Genomic DNA, 17,452 nt, shown 5'->3' on the forward strand with positions numbered 1-17,452 from the left:
AAAGTTGTGTCGCGAAGACGAGACTAAACATGGTACCGCTTTGTGATCAGTCAAACAAATATGGATATGGAACCACATGCTCCCGTAAGTTTCCATTCCACTGTGTGTCCTAACACAATATGTTTTGGGACCTATGAATATATTTTGGCTTCATTTCAACGGAAGCAAGTTTGCCTCCATCAATATTTTTCGGCACCTATGAATATAATTTGGCTTCATTTCAGCGAAAGTTTGCTTCCATCTTGCACTTTTAAGCTTGAATCTCTTGATGGATGCAGAAAGTGGATGCAGTCAAGTCGTCCTTGACCGGACTGTTGCTATGGCGCATAACAAAACAGCCTCGTCCATCACAAACGCAACACGGCCAACTATTAGTCACTCCGCATATCTTCTGCAGCCCTTTTAAAGAGTGGGAGTGAGATAGCATCCAGTCATTAGCCAGGGCTTACCATTCCAACACTATGTCCCTGCACACACACACAGACACACACACACACACACACACACACACACACACACACACACACTAAGTAATACGTAAACAGCCAGGCAGTGCTCCAGGAAATACGATCCCCACACTCCCACTACCCTTAGGCAGGATTTACACGGAGGAGGATGTTTTCCAATGTATCCTGCTGGTACTCTGTGTGTGTGTGTTTGTGTGCGTGCGTGTGTGTGCCTTAATCTCCTTCCATTCTCTTTGTTAACTGTTCTGTGGTCTAAAAACAACGTTTTGCAAGAGAATTCACACGGGTGAGGCAGGGTGAAGAGGCAAGAAGAGAGGTTTCCTGTGTGTGCGTGTGTGCGTGCGCTTTGCGTGGGGGTTCAGGTGGGACGGCAAGAAAGGCGGGGCAGTAATTTCCTGAAACGACGAATCCCATTTATTCGCTGAAGACTGTCTCAATTGCCTTGCCGGCGCACAAAGCTTTTTAATGCTTTAATTACGTCTCAAAGGAGCGGGGCAGAATCGAATTAGAGGTTGTCCTACATTTAAAGTGCTGTGTGTGTGTGTGTGCGCGTGTGTGTGCGCACGCACGTGCATCTTCACGTGCACTATGCAAATTGGGCATGTGAGCAAGCGGCTGTGTGGGCTGTGTGACTCACGGCAATGAATGCTTGTGCCTCATACAAGCACCGTCCACCCCCCTCATGCCCAGGCCCCCCCGAAAAACACTTCCATACACATGCACACCATGTATCGTTGTCACACCAATGGATGTTGGCATCCACGGATGGTGCTCACTGTACAAGTCAGCCCGGCACGCTGTTTCTTGCACAAAAACATTTCTGGCTCCTGATGCATGCAGCCACCTTTTCGGTCACAGCAGATGGCACACGTCGCTGTATTACGGCAGTGTTTCATTCACATTATGGCCGTCCATCTGCTGTGAGGGCATCAGGAGAGCACCTTGTTTTGGCCAGTGGCACAGTGTCACATTGACAGCTTTTAGGGTTTTCTTTGACTGCAAGGCGCTGGCCGTGTATGCACGTGCTAAGCCCAATTAATACCCTTACCGACGCCTTTGGCAGCCACCCTACAAGTGAAATCGTCCCATTGACTGATTATGAATTTCTGTCTCAAATGGTAGCAAAATCTCTACCGGTTTTACAAATTTGGTAATCAAGACAAAAAATGTCTCAGAATCCCATTTTATTTTATAATTATTCCAGAATCTCAATGTAATTGGTGACAATTTGACATTTCGGTACAGATTTTAGCATGAATCGTGGAAGTTGACACGGATGATTTTTGCTTTGTCCGGCCAGATCTGGGCCCCGGGCCTTGAGTTAGAGACCTGTGGTAGACATGCCTGCCCTGGCGGTCTGATTCCCTTCAAACTCTGTAGACTGCGTCTGGTGTACCTCCCAACATTTGCGTGCAGCAGGAACGTCTACCTGGGGCTGTTGACTGGAAACATACACAGAAAAAAAGTGACGTTTAAAATGTTTGCGCGCACTGCGCTACACTGGGAGGAAACTAGATCTGGGGCAGCAACTCCTGCCTTGGGCCAACCTGCATGAAAGTCCACACGCATACACATACAAACACACACACACGATATGCAAAAGCCAAGTGGTGCAGGGAGCAGTTATCGCAGCGTGATGTGCGAGGCTGCCTGCAGCTAAGTGCCTTGTGTTGACACATGCTCAACGTGGCACAGAACCAAATAGCCGCGGCGCTGTTTGATGAGTTTGTTCCTTGCCAGTACGGTCCAGAGAGATAATCGAAAAGCTTATTTGGCTTTACAGTCAGCGTCTCTAAGCAACAGCTAGAATTATTATTTTTTTTTTGCTCTGTGTGTGTGTGTGTGTACTGTCGTTTCTGTGTATCATGCCAGCTCCAGCGAAATGCCTGACATTACAGTTATGCGTTAGCGCATGAGGCTCGTTGTCCAAGTTTATCTTTGAACGCTCGTTTCCAAGTAGCTGTTTAATGCCACTCCCAGTTGGCCTTTACTGTCAAGCTACACATCACATAAACACAATGACTAGTTCTGTGTTTTAAATAAGCCCATGGCTTTATCTTGTGGTCCTTTTAGCTCAATGATAACAAACGATGCACAGCGTTACTGACAGTCAAAGAAACGGCGTCGGTTAAGAAGCGGATATTTGAACACAAACGGTGGCCCAACTCATTGTAGACAGACAAGATAACAATAACAATGCTCTCAGGCATACATTTGTCTTTTGTCCAAAAAATACGAATATGACAGCGACTTATTGAGCCGGTTGTCAAACACGTCTTCGTGTGTGTCTTTGTCTTTATTATACTGCCACCAGGCGGCCATGATACACATACCAGAAGGAGCAGCACAATGTCATTGAAGCAAAAAAAAACCCCAAACAAACAAAAAAACTGGCAAAAACTGAGGAATTCTTTACATTCTATTTAATTTTGTCATCACTGTGTGATTTTATAAGGTACATTAATATCGAGTGCTATTTTTCTTATTAAATCACATTTGAAAGCAAATGCCATAAGAACTTTTATGCTACATTCCAATTTTCTGTCTCTCTTGAAATACAAGAAAAAAAAAGACACCCGTCGATGATTCCTACAATTATCACCCGAAATACAGAAATACTTAGCAACGCAGTCGCAGGGCTGTTTGTGTCTCTCCCATTCGCCGTGTAAAAGTTATTTAAAGTATTTAATCGTTTGATGTGTCAGCCAAGCAGAACGCATTTTTTGCAACCTGCAGTCGTTTCTATTGTGCCTCATGTTGTCCGGCTACGCTCCTGTGAATGCTATCGGGCCCTATTTTCGAAAGGGAGCAGAGGACAAGTCCTTCCTAATAGTGGCGTGCCAGTTTTAGTGGGAAAATGTCACCTTCTCCCACGTGAGCCATTATGCACGCGACTGAGGAATAATGAGATTTTGCCCCCGGTTGGGTTTACACAAGCAGGTCGTGTACGATTGGCTGCGGTTGAAAATGTGGACAGATTTACAATGACAACAAACGACATCAGTCGAGCGTGGTGATAGAGTTATTGTTCTTGGTTGCTATATGGGGCTCTGACAAACTGCTTTAGACATGACATGACGGCTAGCTGGTGCGTGTTCGTATCCAAAGTGGCGCTCGGGGAATATTTGTGGTTAATGCAGCTGCCCCCTTGTGTGATTAAGGGTGTGCTCACACTCGCTGTGTCGGATTTGGTCGCGATTCCACTTTGCTCTCCTCTACCTCGCCGTCATGTCAACGCCACGTTTATGTATGTCATCATTTCATGTTACGATCCTGCGTTACTGCGACTTACTTTCGTGACTATGGATTGTTTCTAGTTGCTTTTTACATGTTTTGTGTATCGTGGCCGAGGTCACGAAAAACTGCTGTGAGGCGCCCCTGCCTAAACTTAGGACACCTATATGCGTTGGACTACTTGATTTGGCTTTTTTTTTTTTTTAACCGCAAACACCAACTTTCTCAAATTGTATGTCCCCACTGAAATGAATACAAATGTCATTACCGTATTTGCCACACTAAAAAGGTGCACTGGATTATGAGGTGCACCTTCAATGAATGGCCGATTTTGTAATTTTTTTTCATACACTGGGCAGTATAAGACGCAATCAACAGTGCATCCACTAAATGGAGCTACGCTCAAGGAAAAGCAAACAGAACGATCAGATGTCAGTAAAACTTATTTAATAAAGCAGACACAGTTCACTTAACCAATAGCAAGTTATAGCTTTGACTTGTTAATGTTGAACTCTCTTGCCACTGCTCTATTTCCGTGTTCAACTGCGTAACCGATCGCCTTAAGTTTGAAGTCTGCGTTGTCAGCCATTTTGGGGTCGAAATATTGCCGTAATGACCATACACAAAGCGCATCGGATCTTAAGGCGCGCTGTGAGCTTTTAAGGAAATGGAAGCCTTTTAGGTGCGTGTGCCATTTAGTTCGGAAAATACAGTACTCATTTCCTACCTCCCTGAATTTTCATTTGTATTATTATTATTATTATGGTTATTTGACCCTTTCAGGGACAGCGTTTACTACAGCGGACAGCTTACCGTGTTATCAGGTTACAGGGTGCGTGAAAGGCTTAAATACTGTTTTTTTTAAAAAATCATGACAGTGTATGGGGGTACATCACAATTCTGTGCTAAAATATGTAATTGGATGGGAACCGCATTGGCTAGCGGTTTCTTTTGCTGATCACTGGCCTGAAACCTTGAATTGAAAAAGCGCTCTATCTCCCGCTCGTGTTTTTAATTATTTTTTCCTCTCGAGCCGCCCCTCCCATCCGCTTTTTCACACTCTTCTTCCTCCCTTGGTAGGCTTCATCGCAGCAGCTGAAATTCACAACGTCCGACTCCTGTGACAGGATCAAGGACGAGTTCCAGTTCCTCCAAGCGCAATACCACAGGTGAGAAGACATAAAAATGACTTGGCCTTGATTATTTCTAATTTAATCTTTCACAGTGGCTTGGGGGAATCATTGTTGGAAAGTGTTGTGGCCTATTTCCAAGACATGGTATCACTGAAATCATGATGGTTGATTAATTTCCTTCTCTTAAATATAAAAAAAAAAAAACTCATTAAAAGTGCACTCGTGTAATTGCAGTTGTCCAATGAAAATAATGCCATCATTCAAACTCGTCCCTTTGCCCCTTTACATAACTAATAAATGCCTTAAAACTAATCATTTTCTCTGTGCCTTTAAAACAAACTGATTGTTTCAACATTTAAAAAAAAAATTATTTTCCAGGTGAGTGGTAAGAGTTGTTTGTAAGCAAAAGGTATTTCCAGGTTTAGTATTACAGCATACGTTCCGTTCGTACTCGATTCCTACTTTTGCTTGCTGCATGGCTATGAGACCTTTCTATCATGTCATTACAGCTACCCTGGGCATTGCCTTTTTATTTTATGCCCAAGGAAGTGCATTTACCTTTTGAGGATGTAATCTAATTGATTCCTTGGTTTACATCTGCCTCTCTTTGAAGTTATGCTACCTTTTCGGTTACGTATCTCCCTATTACGGCGTAAGAAGTCTCCCCAGAGCGGCTTTTAGAACGCTAACCGATGTGTTTGATGGCAGTTCTGAAAGGTGAGACATCACCGGTTTTCCCTTTGAGCAGGTTGACTTCCTTCCTGGTGTGTTCCTGTGTATTTACGCGTCTACTGTCGCAAAGACGGATGAAAGCTCGGCCTATTTCGAGTGTAATGGCGATCCTTTTTCTTTCTTTTTATTTGCTGAGGTTTGCGACTTAGCAATAACAGCGTGCATGCTTTTTTTTTTCTTTTTTATTACTTTGGTCTTTTTGTGTGTGTGTGATTCCCTCAATGGCTAGCAGCAGCATTTAACCCCCGTCAGAGAGCCAAAGCACAGTTGAAAGAGCTGTTTTTTTGTGCCGGTTGACTTGGGAGGGCGATTTAAAATGAGGGGAGTCACAGTGGAAGCTTTGTAATGATATGCTGTATGTTGTGGAAGCCTTTAAAAAGGCAAATGTACAACAGGCGTTCCCCTGGGTATAGGAGCAGCCGTTGTATCTGTCGCCGTCTTCCTCCTCCTCCTCCTCGTCCTCCTAATTCCCCTTTCCCTCAGTCCCGTGCATAAATAGATCAGGGAATACATCAATCAAAATAAAGATGACAGCGAAAGCGATTTAGAGACGGAAGAATCGCCAATAAAACTCCATCAAAGTGTCTTTGGAGAGCAGCGGTGCATGCCCGCCGGCTGATGAGCGCCAATCGCAGGAGGCGCACAGCCAATCCCAGGTAGACCGGCGGGGGGGAAGGGGATGGGAGGCTTATTGTCATGACGACGCACCACAAAGCCGACAAATGTACACATGGGAAGCAGAAAGTCGATGCCATGCTCCTCAGCGGGAACGTGACATTGATGTTTGTTTCAGCTGTCTGTGATGCAAATCTACCAGCGGAGCCTTTTACTTGTGATCTGAGTTTTTCAGAAGAGGTGAAGCAGCATGTGGTTGCTCGTACACTTTGTTGCAAGTAAACGTCAACAGTTATGTTTGTGATCATCTGGCGTGTCTGTTATGAGTATTCTGGAAGTGTTTTCGTGTTTTTGCAAACGACCGTGTGTACTGCATTCAGTGTCTGCTCTATACAATTTCTCCTTTAAGACAATAACTCTCATATTTCCTCCAAGTTTAGATGCATTCCATTCTTTAGAGCTCGTTCTCATTAGGGATGTGGGTGAGCTGGAGAATATCCTAGCTGACCTTTTGGCGAGAAGCATCTAATCACAGGGCACATGTCTATTGACAAGCAACCATTTCACACTCACATTCACAATCTTGGATAAATACAGAGTCTATATTGAAACCAATATGGATGTTTTTGTAGTATGGCAGCAAATTGGAGTATCCAGAGAACATAGTTGAGATTGAGCATATTTGTGCCGCAAAATTTGTCAATTAGTCTGGATTGCTAGTGAGAAAAGAGTCTCGTGTTTTAGCACTGCCAAGTGGCAATAAAAAGGCTTATGCTAACACACGATGGAGGTCTCATTATTCCTCGACGATTGGTATTTTTACAGGTTACAGAGGTGACATAAATACGCACTTTTGGTGCATTTTTTGGGGTAAAAATGTCATCTGTAAGCCGCTTATCTTCCGATTCGAATCAGTTTTCGTTACGCATCTGCTCCAGGGGGAAAATTTGTAGATATATTTTTGGGTGACTGCAGTCCTATAACTTTTCTGACTGTATAATTTTCAAGAAGCTTTGCTGATCAGGTTTGCTTATGTGACCGCCTTCTAAATGATCCTGTACCCATGACCGGCAAAAGTTAGATCTGGCATTGTGACACAGCCCGTGTTATAACTACCACGCATCTTTCATTGCTGCTGACAGTATCAATGTACGCTCAGTATCAAGCAGGTTTTAGATCACTCTACCTTGTGCTTGTGCATATCTTTACAACATCACAGCCTTATCCATCCTCGCATGGGACCACACCTTGTCAGACCGGCGTGTCGGCACCGGCTCCTTCAATCAAACGCACGCGGGGTGATTTATCTTCCCCCCTGCACCCCCCTGTCGTGTTCATTTTTGCCATCTGGCTGACTTGTTGACGTGTCCTCCTTTTTGTCCCGTCGCCTCGTGTGTCATCAGCGCTGACGTGATTACAGTTAATGGCCTGTGCTATATTTATATTTGCCCGCTTTCTGCTTTAGAAAGCATATGTTTTAGCACGGTTGTTTTCCTGTTGGATTCCGCTTGATGATCTCGCAACGGTCAGGACTAGGACAGTAATGACGGTTAAGATGGCCGACAAGGGAGGAGGCGCGGATGAAAATGAAGGTGATGAGTGATGAAGTGACCGCTGCTGACTGTATTCGACTTGGTTCCTCCGCAGCCTGAAGCTCGAATGTGACAAGCTGGCCAGTGAGAAGTCGGAGATGCAGCGTCATTACATCATGGTGAGTGAAGCCACTGTTTGTTTGTTTGTTTGTTTGTTTTGTCTGAAGGTCAACTGTGTCAGGCTCTCAGTTTGCAGTCATTTCTGTCCATTAAACTGACTTTGATCCGACGGCTTTTGCTGCCTTGTTTGCCTCGTGACTAGCTCGCTTGTTGCTAACACTGGAGCCATTGCTAAACGCTGACAAACAGGCAGCGTACGATACAGTGTCAACATTTTTTTTGAAGCACACTGATTAGAGATTGAATTATCAGGACATGTTCTTGCCACGAATTACGAAATAACCGAATTACTTGAAGGCCTGTTTGAGCCCTACGGGAGATATGAGTTCAATTCATTCCTTTCACTCCATGCTAGTAATTCAAAACATTTGTTTCGCAGATCATCTTTCCGCAATGAAATAAACAGAAGTGCCAATAATCCATTCTAACCCCCCCTCAAAAAATAAACCAAAAAATATTATCATCTGTTTTTAATGAAACAAAATAGTGTTCAATAATATTGTACCAAAAACACACTCAGGGTGGAAAAGTGTAACACCTCTAGCCTTAAATATATATAAAACATCCATCAACCACCCGCATCATGAGCGGTAATTTTATATCTTAATATGGATAATGCATCCCACCCCGAACGTCTTTTGATTAATTACTTGTTCCATGTGAGTTGAACAAACAACCCTGCTAAAACGGTGCAGTGTTTGTCCAGCTTGAGCGTGTGTTTCGCCAGTCTAATAATCAGTTGATCCAACGAGCTAATCGCCCAATCCCCCCAAAAAACAAGATCTCAGTTGAAATGGAGCACACGATAATCCTCTAAATGCTCGCAGCCCTTTGTCTCTCCTCTGTGCTCCCTAAACACCCCACTACCCCTCCTCCTTCGTCCTTTTTGTCTCCCCGCATACATGTTCACACACACGCACGCACACACACACACACAAACACGCACACATGCTCCACCTCGGGGCTAATCTCATTGTTGCTAGCAATGTAGCTCTGTGATGTTTTGCCTCTAATTGATCCTCTGACTGTCTTTAATCTCATCTAATCTGCACCGCCACACTGCTCCCTCCACCATGAGACGCACAAACACTCGCACACACTTAGAGGCCTCCCTTATGTCTGCACGCACTGAGCTGTGCTCACACATACCGCAGTCAAACACAAAATTATGTAAAGCGTGTTATTTCATAAAAGGTCACTTTTTTTTTCTTTTTGCCCGAAGCTAATGTGGCGCTTTAGTATCACATGTCTGCCCAAATTAAATGTGGCCCAATGTGCAAGTTGCACTACGGCCTCACCATGTGCTAATATGCTCTTACCACAATGACTGTGTGTATTTGCTTGACTTGAGCCTTTTTTTCACCACAAAACTGTAATTTATCCACCAATAGTTTCTAAATTACGTTCATAAAACAATTGGGTCGCGTAAACAAGGTGTGTGGAATGCAGTACAATTCCCATTTGTGTTTTACTATTCGCAAATTCACCTCTTCATGTTTTTTTAAATGAATTCTAATCTGATCAACCCTGTACTGCGCTTGTGGCATTACCTTTTTGGCTTTTGTTTTTTTGTTACATATGGAGGATATTCGGACATAGTCAACACGGTCATGGAGGGACTGGTGAATACGATTTTCTGTCGCTTGGATTATTGGCACAGTTGAGGATTGAATACGTCAGCACTGCCCTAAACTAGAGCTGATGTTTGCTAGCAGGCTTGCCATTATGTTTCGCTCCAGAACAAGCCAACAAAACATTTAATGCATAACTTGAGAAAATTCCTTCTATGAACCTGATCATCATGTTTTGCTTCTCAGTCTGTCCTGGAGGCTATTGTTTTGAAACATTATCATATTGTCTACACAGAAGTTGTCAGACAGCAAGAGTTGCTTCCTGAGACTGACTGATGGGTCGAATACTCCACACCCCCTTGAAATTTTTTTTCTCCCTACGATTTAAGCAAGTGTAAAAGGAACATGTTTTGTGTATGTTGTATTGAGCATTACAACATAATGCTTAAAGCCTCCCTTTTCAATCACTTCTGCTAGCAAGCCTGGCCTTGTATCAACTCACACATACAAACACACGCACGCATTCACACACACACACACACACACACACACACACACACACACATCCACACACACAAAACCTTCTCTAATAGCATATCAGGTTGCCCCCCCCATTCCCCCGGTAGGCAGCACCTCCATTTCCCAAGCACTGTAATTACTTTAGGGAGCTTCCACACGGGCCTTGTGTGCTACACTGAAAAGCACAGACAAAATGTGTGTGTATGCGTGTGTTTGGTGTGTGCGCTTGTTTGTTTTCCAGTCACAGAGCCAGTCCCTCCTGCAGACTGAGTGAGTGATTAACTGGGTTTACGCCCAGAGGGTGGCCCTCTCATTAACACACACACACACACACAAACACACACTCAAACAAAACACAAGTGCATTGTCTATTGTCGCTTCTTTTCTTGCTCACATCCTCTTTGCTGTTTGTATCTGCTCATTTTACCAAATCGTGACCAGGATGTCGGGTGCTCAAATGGGATCGCCGAGGGCCAATTTGGACATGAGGTTTACGAAATGGATATTCTTGCGTCTTCAAGAAAAATGTTTTGTGTCACAATATTTTCGCCTCCTCACATATACAGCGGTACATCAACGAGTTTTTCAGACTGCGAGCCATCATTCTGTCGATTTTTCTCTCGAGATGTCGGAAGCATACCTCACAACAAGCAATACAGTAATTTGGTGAATAGTTCACAGTTCTTCAAAAAGGAGGCAAAGTGCATGATCTGTTAAAGTAAACCTAAAACAAATAGAATTACATCTTGTGCATTTGACTACATCACATCATTTTGCCGAACTAAATTCTACTAGCTTCATGCTAACGCATTGTAAATCAGCATCGATGGGCGAATGATGTATGTATGTATGTATGTATGTATGTATTATATTGCCCGTTGGTGGGTGGCCAAAGTACGCACACTGGAAGGAGTAGCACAATGTCCATTGAATTGGGAATTTCTTCATTGTGAGAAAAATTGTTTTAAAAATGTTTTTATTTTTTAAATATATCAAAGCATTAAAAATATCAGCAGGACCGGTGGAATTCCTTACATTGTATTTATGATGGCCAAAGCACGCACACTGGAAGGAGTAGCACAATGTCCATTGAATGGGGAATTTCTTCATTGTGAGAAAAATAGTTAATTTTTTTAAAAAAATATATAAAAGCATTAAAAATATGAGCAGGACCGGCGGAATTCCTTGCATTATATTTATGATGTTTTTTGTACAGTACAACGCTATGGAGTGTTATTTTTCTTACTTGGCAAACATTTTCCTTGTGTTTTTTAAGAAGCTGGAACCCATTAATGGCCTTTCCATTCATTTCAATGATAAAAGATTGTTGAGATAGGAGTATTTTTAGTTACGGGCATGGAATGAATGCAACTCTTGAGTCGAGGTACCAGTGCATATCAAAATGTGTTTGATGCTAAGCTAAGAGAACTGTCCGTCTGTCTCTTCTTTCCATCTAGTACTATGAGATGTCCTACGGGCTCAACATTGAGATGCACAAACAGGTGAGTCATTGCTTCGACCAACATTATGTTGTTGGTTAGGAGAGGATGTTGCTTTTGCAGATTGATAGAGCTGAGTGACCACTAACAAAAGGTATGACTACCTTGTGCCAACCCAAACATGGCTACACACTATTTTTAATGCAGGATTTGGACTTTGAACTAAGAAAGAGAAATGGCCATACAGTCTGATCCTTACTCATCGTTATCCAATATCAGTAATGACACACACTCAGTAGTGAGCTAAGAAGTGTAAAAAAGGAGCCCAGATGCCCGTAATCCAACTTGTAATGTTTACGTAAAGGATTGCGGTCGTGTGTTAAGATAAACAAGGGATGGGAAATGGCGCTTTCAATAGTTTAAAGAGACCGTTTTAGTCGGTTTGCCATTTCAGGATAAAGTACGGAATTGGTGGTGTAGTGTTACATGTTTACTTCCTAACATGCGGATGCGCGGGTTAAATTGCCTGCTAATGCCTTATTACCCAACCCGGACACAAAATGGGTGCTTTGTGTCAGGAAATGCGTCTGGTGTAAAAACGGTGCCAGACAAATCATGTGAGTGACTCACTGATGTGGCCCCTGAGTGGACAAGTGAGTGTTAATTTTGCTGCATGCCTTGGGTGGCCAAATGTCAGCAGTCCAACTTGAAATCTGAACAATAGGAGGTATTTGTTTATTTTCAGAAAAATGTGGGTTTGAAAATTGCATTTATGGAAATGTTTTTAAAATGATCAATTCCCCCTTTAATCTTTAAACATCACATCATCTTGTTAATTTTACCAGTGCATACCGTTTTGTCAAAAATGGACTTTGTAAGCATTTCTCTTGATTCCAATGAGAACCTGTAAAGGCACACAAACACTTTTTACCAGACAGCAGTAATTGTCACTATTTTTGAGACTATTTTTGAGGGATATTTGTACAACACATGAGAAAGGAAAAAAAAATCTTTGCTTGTCAATTACAGGGAGCCAAGGTTTAGGATACGGAGGGACGTCTCACCCTGTGCTTGTTCATACGTCAGCTGCTCTGGCTGAAGCTTGCAAAGTAATTTATGCCTCGGCTGCAGGAAGGAGGAGAATGATTATGGACCTCATCCGCTCCCTCAAAACACACATGCGCATACAATCTGCATGATGATTGACGGCACACACTGGCAGGCATCTGAGGAGAACCATGTCGCCTTTGACTAATGGACACATGCGAAAGATCGGCGGCCCCGTGATTTTAAACCACTACATGTATATGCACAGGGCTGATGTAAAGGACTGTCATGTATACGCACACATGCACACACGCACACATGCACACACGCACACACACACACAAGAGCTGAACAATGAATCCAATTCAAATCGAAATCGCAATACAGTGGAATGCAATTTCGGTATTCGGCCGGTCAGTAGGCTTTATTTATCCATCCATCCATCCATCCATTTTCTGATCTGCTTTATTCTCACAAAGGTCGCGGGAGGTGCTGGAACCTATCCCAGCGGTCTTTTGGCAGTAGGCGGGGGACACCCTGAACCGGTTGCCAGCTAATCCTAGGGCACTCTGAGACGAACAACCATCCGCGCGCACACTCACACCTTGGGACAATTTAGAGTGTTCACTCAACCTGCCATGTATGTTTTTGGAATGTAAGAGGAAACCGGAGAAAGGCACAGTGGGTGGGTGGGGGGGGGCATGCAAACTCCACACAGGAAGGAATCGAACGCGGTACCTCTGCACTGTGAGGTCGACGCACTAACCAGCCGACCACCGGGCCGCCTGCTTTATTTATTTTATTGATGTATGATTTATGTCTTAATATAGTGTCGAGATAAGTTCAGTGCTTAAAAAGCGCAGTCCACAGGTTTACTTATGAAACATGAAAATGAATCGGTAATGCCACAGATTTTTACATTTCTTGTTCTCATCTGAATTTTGTGGGGTTGTCGTAGTGAACGCCTAAGACTGCAACTCCCAAGTGTTTTGCGAGTTAACAACTCAATGAAGCAGATGAATAAACTTTCTTATATAAATAATTAATCTGTGGTTAATTAGTTTTAAATTTTCCGCCAGCCTAACCTGTAACACCAACACATTCATATACAATAAATCCGATATTGTTTAAAGTGACAGGTCCATTTCTCGGTTGTGTTTGTTAAAAGATAAACAGGAAGAGGATATTGCAGAAATAATCTCATGTTAAATCTATCTCTCGTATCTGGCTGGGATGACACCTTTGGGGGAAGGGTGTGCTGCTGCATACATGTGCTCACTTGCTCGTGTGGTTTCTTTTGTTCTCTTCTGGGGGTGCTGTGTTGTGTGTGCGCTCGCGTGAGCATATTGGAGATATTAGTGTGTCAGCCTGCGTGTGATTTCTTTGTGTGAGTGGATGCAGAGAGGCGCTAGTTCCATTAGTGAGTTGAAATGGAAGGGGACGTGCGGGAACGAGCACGGAGGAGCGTTCGTGTCGAGGCCCGTTGTGCGCCGACACCCCACCCCCTCTACCCCAGCCCATCCCTCGCCACCTCTGACTCTCTTTCCACCTCACGTTCGTTCACTCACTCGCTCTTCATCGTCTCCTCCATTCAAGAAAGGCTTCTTTCTCTCCTCTCCGGCCGTAAACGCTCGTAATACCTTTCGCGCCTCTTCACGCTTTTAGTATTTGTATCCAACCTCTTCGCATTATTCAGTACCCTAAAAGTATCTCTTAGTTTCAAAAAGGTTGGTGTCATCTGGTGTCGATTCTCAGTCATCCAGATCATGATAAATGGATTTATCTTGTTTGTTGAATTTTTTTGTTGTTTTCCGGAAAAAATGACATATAACAACAATGCTTTCTAGCTAACAAATTGTTTGTTGAGCCAGATTAAATGATGGAGCAGGCCGCGGGCCATGCTTTGGCCGCCCTGATCTATATTTTCGAAGTTCCTTTCTTTAAATTGAACTGAAATCAATTCAGTTTTCCACCATATTCGCATAAATTGAGCTGCACCAGCCGTCACTCATTGCAAGTGGGTGTTGTAGTTCACGTGACTCTGCTTGAAGATGTGCTCCGCTTTGATCTCCCTTGTGAACAGCTGCCTTTTTACAGTTAGGGCTTCTTTAAATTGACCCAAAAAATAAAAGCAGCAGCAAAGGAGTCTCTGAGTGGAAATAACGATCCTTGAAGCGTCATGTCCATCCAGCTTTCGATGTCCACTTTTCTTCTTTCCCGATGCGTACGATATTCCCGCTGTCAGACGCCTCAACAAGATTTGGAAAAAGTCTGCCAGAGAACAACGAGTAGAGAAAGAGAGGGACAGGACAACAAAGCCTGCGAAGATGACAGGGGCCGAAGATTAAAGCGGCAGGAAAAGTGGAATATTTGTTTGCGTGCGACGAGTCCCAGGAAGACGTTTTCAAGACTGTGTGCGTGTGTAGGAGTCGAGCAGAGCGCCTGATTGGGAGGGGGGGAATCGTGCTCTGCATATCTAATGACTGCTACTTTCGTCTCATCTCGCCACCGATTATGCTCTAACACCATTAGTGCTCATTTGCATATCTCGCTCGGATTGGGTGATTAGCAGCCAAATGTGATAATAGACCCGTGTGTGAGGACGATAGCAGGAATTGTGCACAATTAGTTTGTGTGTGTGCCGCGCGTGTGAAAGGGGAGGGGTTGAGAAGGTCATACCTGCTGTTGCTCATACGAAATGAGCGTGTGCTTGGAATCACAAACTGGCTGTTTTCATGTGTTGAGGGTTGAAAGGTTAAATCCTGGGCTATCTTCTGTGGGTGGGGTGGGGGGGGGTTCCATCCTTTTCAACACACCCCGTGTAAACACCGTCAAAGACGTTATGGGCTGCTTCCATGCAATCAAATCAGCCTAAAAAATGTGTTAATAAAAGCAATGCGGTTCTGGGGAGGCAGCACATTGGTGTTGCGTTGGTGTTGTGGTTAGCCTGGCTGACTCGCAGTTCCGAGGGTGTGGTTTAAATCGGTGACGGTCTGGCCGCCATTTTACCTGGAAAGATTTCAATTTATTAACATGAAAACTATCACTTTTTATCTTGAAAAACCATGACTATGTGCGGCCCGGGGATCCAGTGGTAGGTGCGTCGACCTCACAGTGCAGAGGTAACGTGTTCAATTCCAGCTCCGGACTCTCTGTGAGGAGTTTGCATGTTCTCCCCGGGCCCGCGTGGGTTTTCTCCAGATGCACTAGTTTCCTCCTACATTCCAAAAAAATGCTTGGTAGGTTGATTGAACACTCTAAAAATGTCCCTAGGTGTGAGTGTGAGCGCGGGTGGTTGTTCGTCTCTGTGTGCCCTGCGATTGGCTGGCAACCACTTCCGGGGGTCCCCCGCCTACTGCCCGGAAACGGCTGGGATAGGCTCCAGCACCCCACGCCACCCTTGTGAGGATAAAGCCGATGGGAAAATGGATGCATGGAATCTGACTTTTCATTTGGAACATAATCCATCCATCCATTTATTTCTTTTTCTGGAAGGGAAAAACAATTGTTTAGGTCTTCCAATATAGACTTGTCTTGAAAAGTAACTTCTCTGAAAACAAGATTACTTTTTATCTTGAAGATATTTATACTTATTTGGTCTTGGTAAAGAATGTCTTTTTATCTTAGAAAGAATGTGTTTTTATCTTGAAAATTTTTGACTTAAAAAAAAAGACATTTTTATCATGAAAAGGAGAGGTAAGAATAGGTAAATAAATGCGTGAGAAGCTAACGTAGCAGTCTTCGTGTTTACCACAGGTTCCGACACATGTGACCCAAACGCACGAGAACGAGTCCACCGAAGATCTAATTTACATTTTTCAGAGATTAGGTCAAGATGAGGCTCTCAAACCAACAGGAATGGGAACAAAAACAGGAAGTTAGAAACTGCAACTGGCGACAACGTGATCAAGATAAAACTGTTTTAGTGAAACAACATGTGGCTCATTGCTTCAGGTTATTTGTGCTCTCTTTGTTCCATGTAGCCCGTAAACAATTAGGATCACCTGATGGCTCCTGTTATTGCAATTAAGTGTGATAGCAGCTGTTGTGTTAGTCATCAGAATTTGTTGTAGACAGAGTTCTAAGCATTTGCGCTGTAAAATGTTTCTTCATCCTTATTGGAAAGACACCTCGTGGTGTTTCCTTACAATACAGGAACAGGTTTTTTTTTAACAATAACAACCCTCCCCCCTTTCCTTTTTACTCCACAGGCTGAGATTGTGAAGAGATTAAACGGGATCTGCGCACAAGTCCTCCCATACCTGTCTCAGGAGGTAAACGCACACACACACACACACACACACACACACACACACACACACACACACGCACACACACCGATGACCCTCAGGCCAAGACCCTTAACATCCGGGAGTGAGATCACTCTCATTCCCTCCTCGTTACTTCTACACCGCACTGACCCCCTCGCCTCGCCGTTCGCAATCCCCCCCCCCCTCCCACGATCATACATGTGTGTGTGTGTGTGTGTGTGCGTGTGTGTTCGCGTGTAATAATAAATAGCTGTGTGCTTCAGATAAGCTGGGTTCTTATCTAGCTCACGAACAGGGGGTTGACCGTCACCCATTACTTCACGCCATCCATTCACTGATGTCACAACGGGCTTTTACCGTGTGCATGTGCGTGTGCATGTGTGTGACAAGAGCTGAAAGGTGTCTGTGTGTGTGTTTTTGGAAGATTGATATTGATCCACCCTGTCTTTCCCCTCTTTCATTGTGTTTCTCCTTTTTGGTGCCACCCCCACCCGTGTGCAGCACCAGCAGCAAGTCCTGGCAGCCATCGAGAGGGCCAAGCAGGTCACCCCCCCAGAGATGAACTCCATCATAAGGGTAGGATGATCCGGCACGCCCTGTGGGCTTGGCGAGCGCTTGATAATTGCTGCGGTAGTGCATGTCATTGTCATTTTTATTCTTTTTATTCCATGTGTTGTTGTTTTTTTGGGGGGCGGGGGGCGTGCAGGCTCCT

At 44.0% G+C, this 17,452-nt stretch overlaps 1 protein-coding gene across 2 annotated transcripts in view; it reads left to right on the forward strand.

Moving 5' to 3' along the window:
* tle5 (TLE family member 5, transcriptional modulator) overlaps positions 1 to 17,452 on the forward strand; it is a 30,793-nt gene that overhangs the window by 8,648 nt on the left and 4,693 nt on the right. For both annotated transcript variants that reach the window (XM_052074897.1, XM_052074898.1), the window contains exons 2-6: positions 4,782 to 4,870; positions 7,829 to 7,892; positions 11,441 to 11,485; positions 16,681 to 16,743; positions 17,242 to 17,316. In XM_052074897.1, coding sequence (XP_051930857.1) covers positions 4,782 to 4,870; positions 7,829 to 7,892; positions 11,441 to 11,485; positions 16,681 to 16,743; positions 17,242 to 17,316 — 336 coding nt within the window. The remainder of the gene's footprint in view (positions 1 to 4,781; positions 4,871 to 7,828; positions 7,893 to 11,440; positions 11,486 to 16,680; positions 16,744 to 17,241; positions 17,317 to 17,452) is intronic.

This window comes from Hippocampus zosterae, chromosome 8 (genome assembly GCF_025434085.1).
Source record: "Hippocampus zosterae strain Florida chromosome 8, ASM2543408v3, whole genome shotgun sequence".
Taxonomy (NCBI): Eukaryota; Metazoa; Chordata; class Actinopteri; order Syngnathiformes; family Syngnathidae; genus Hippocampus; species Hippocampus zosterae.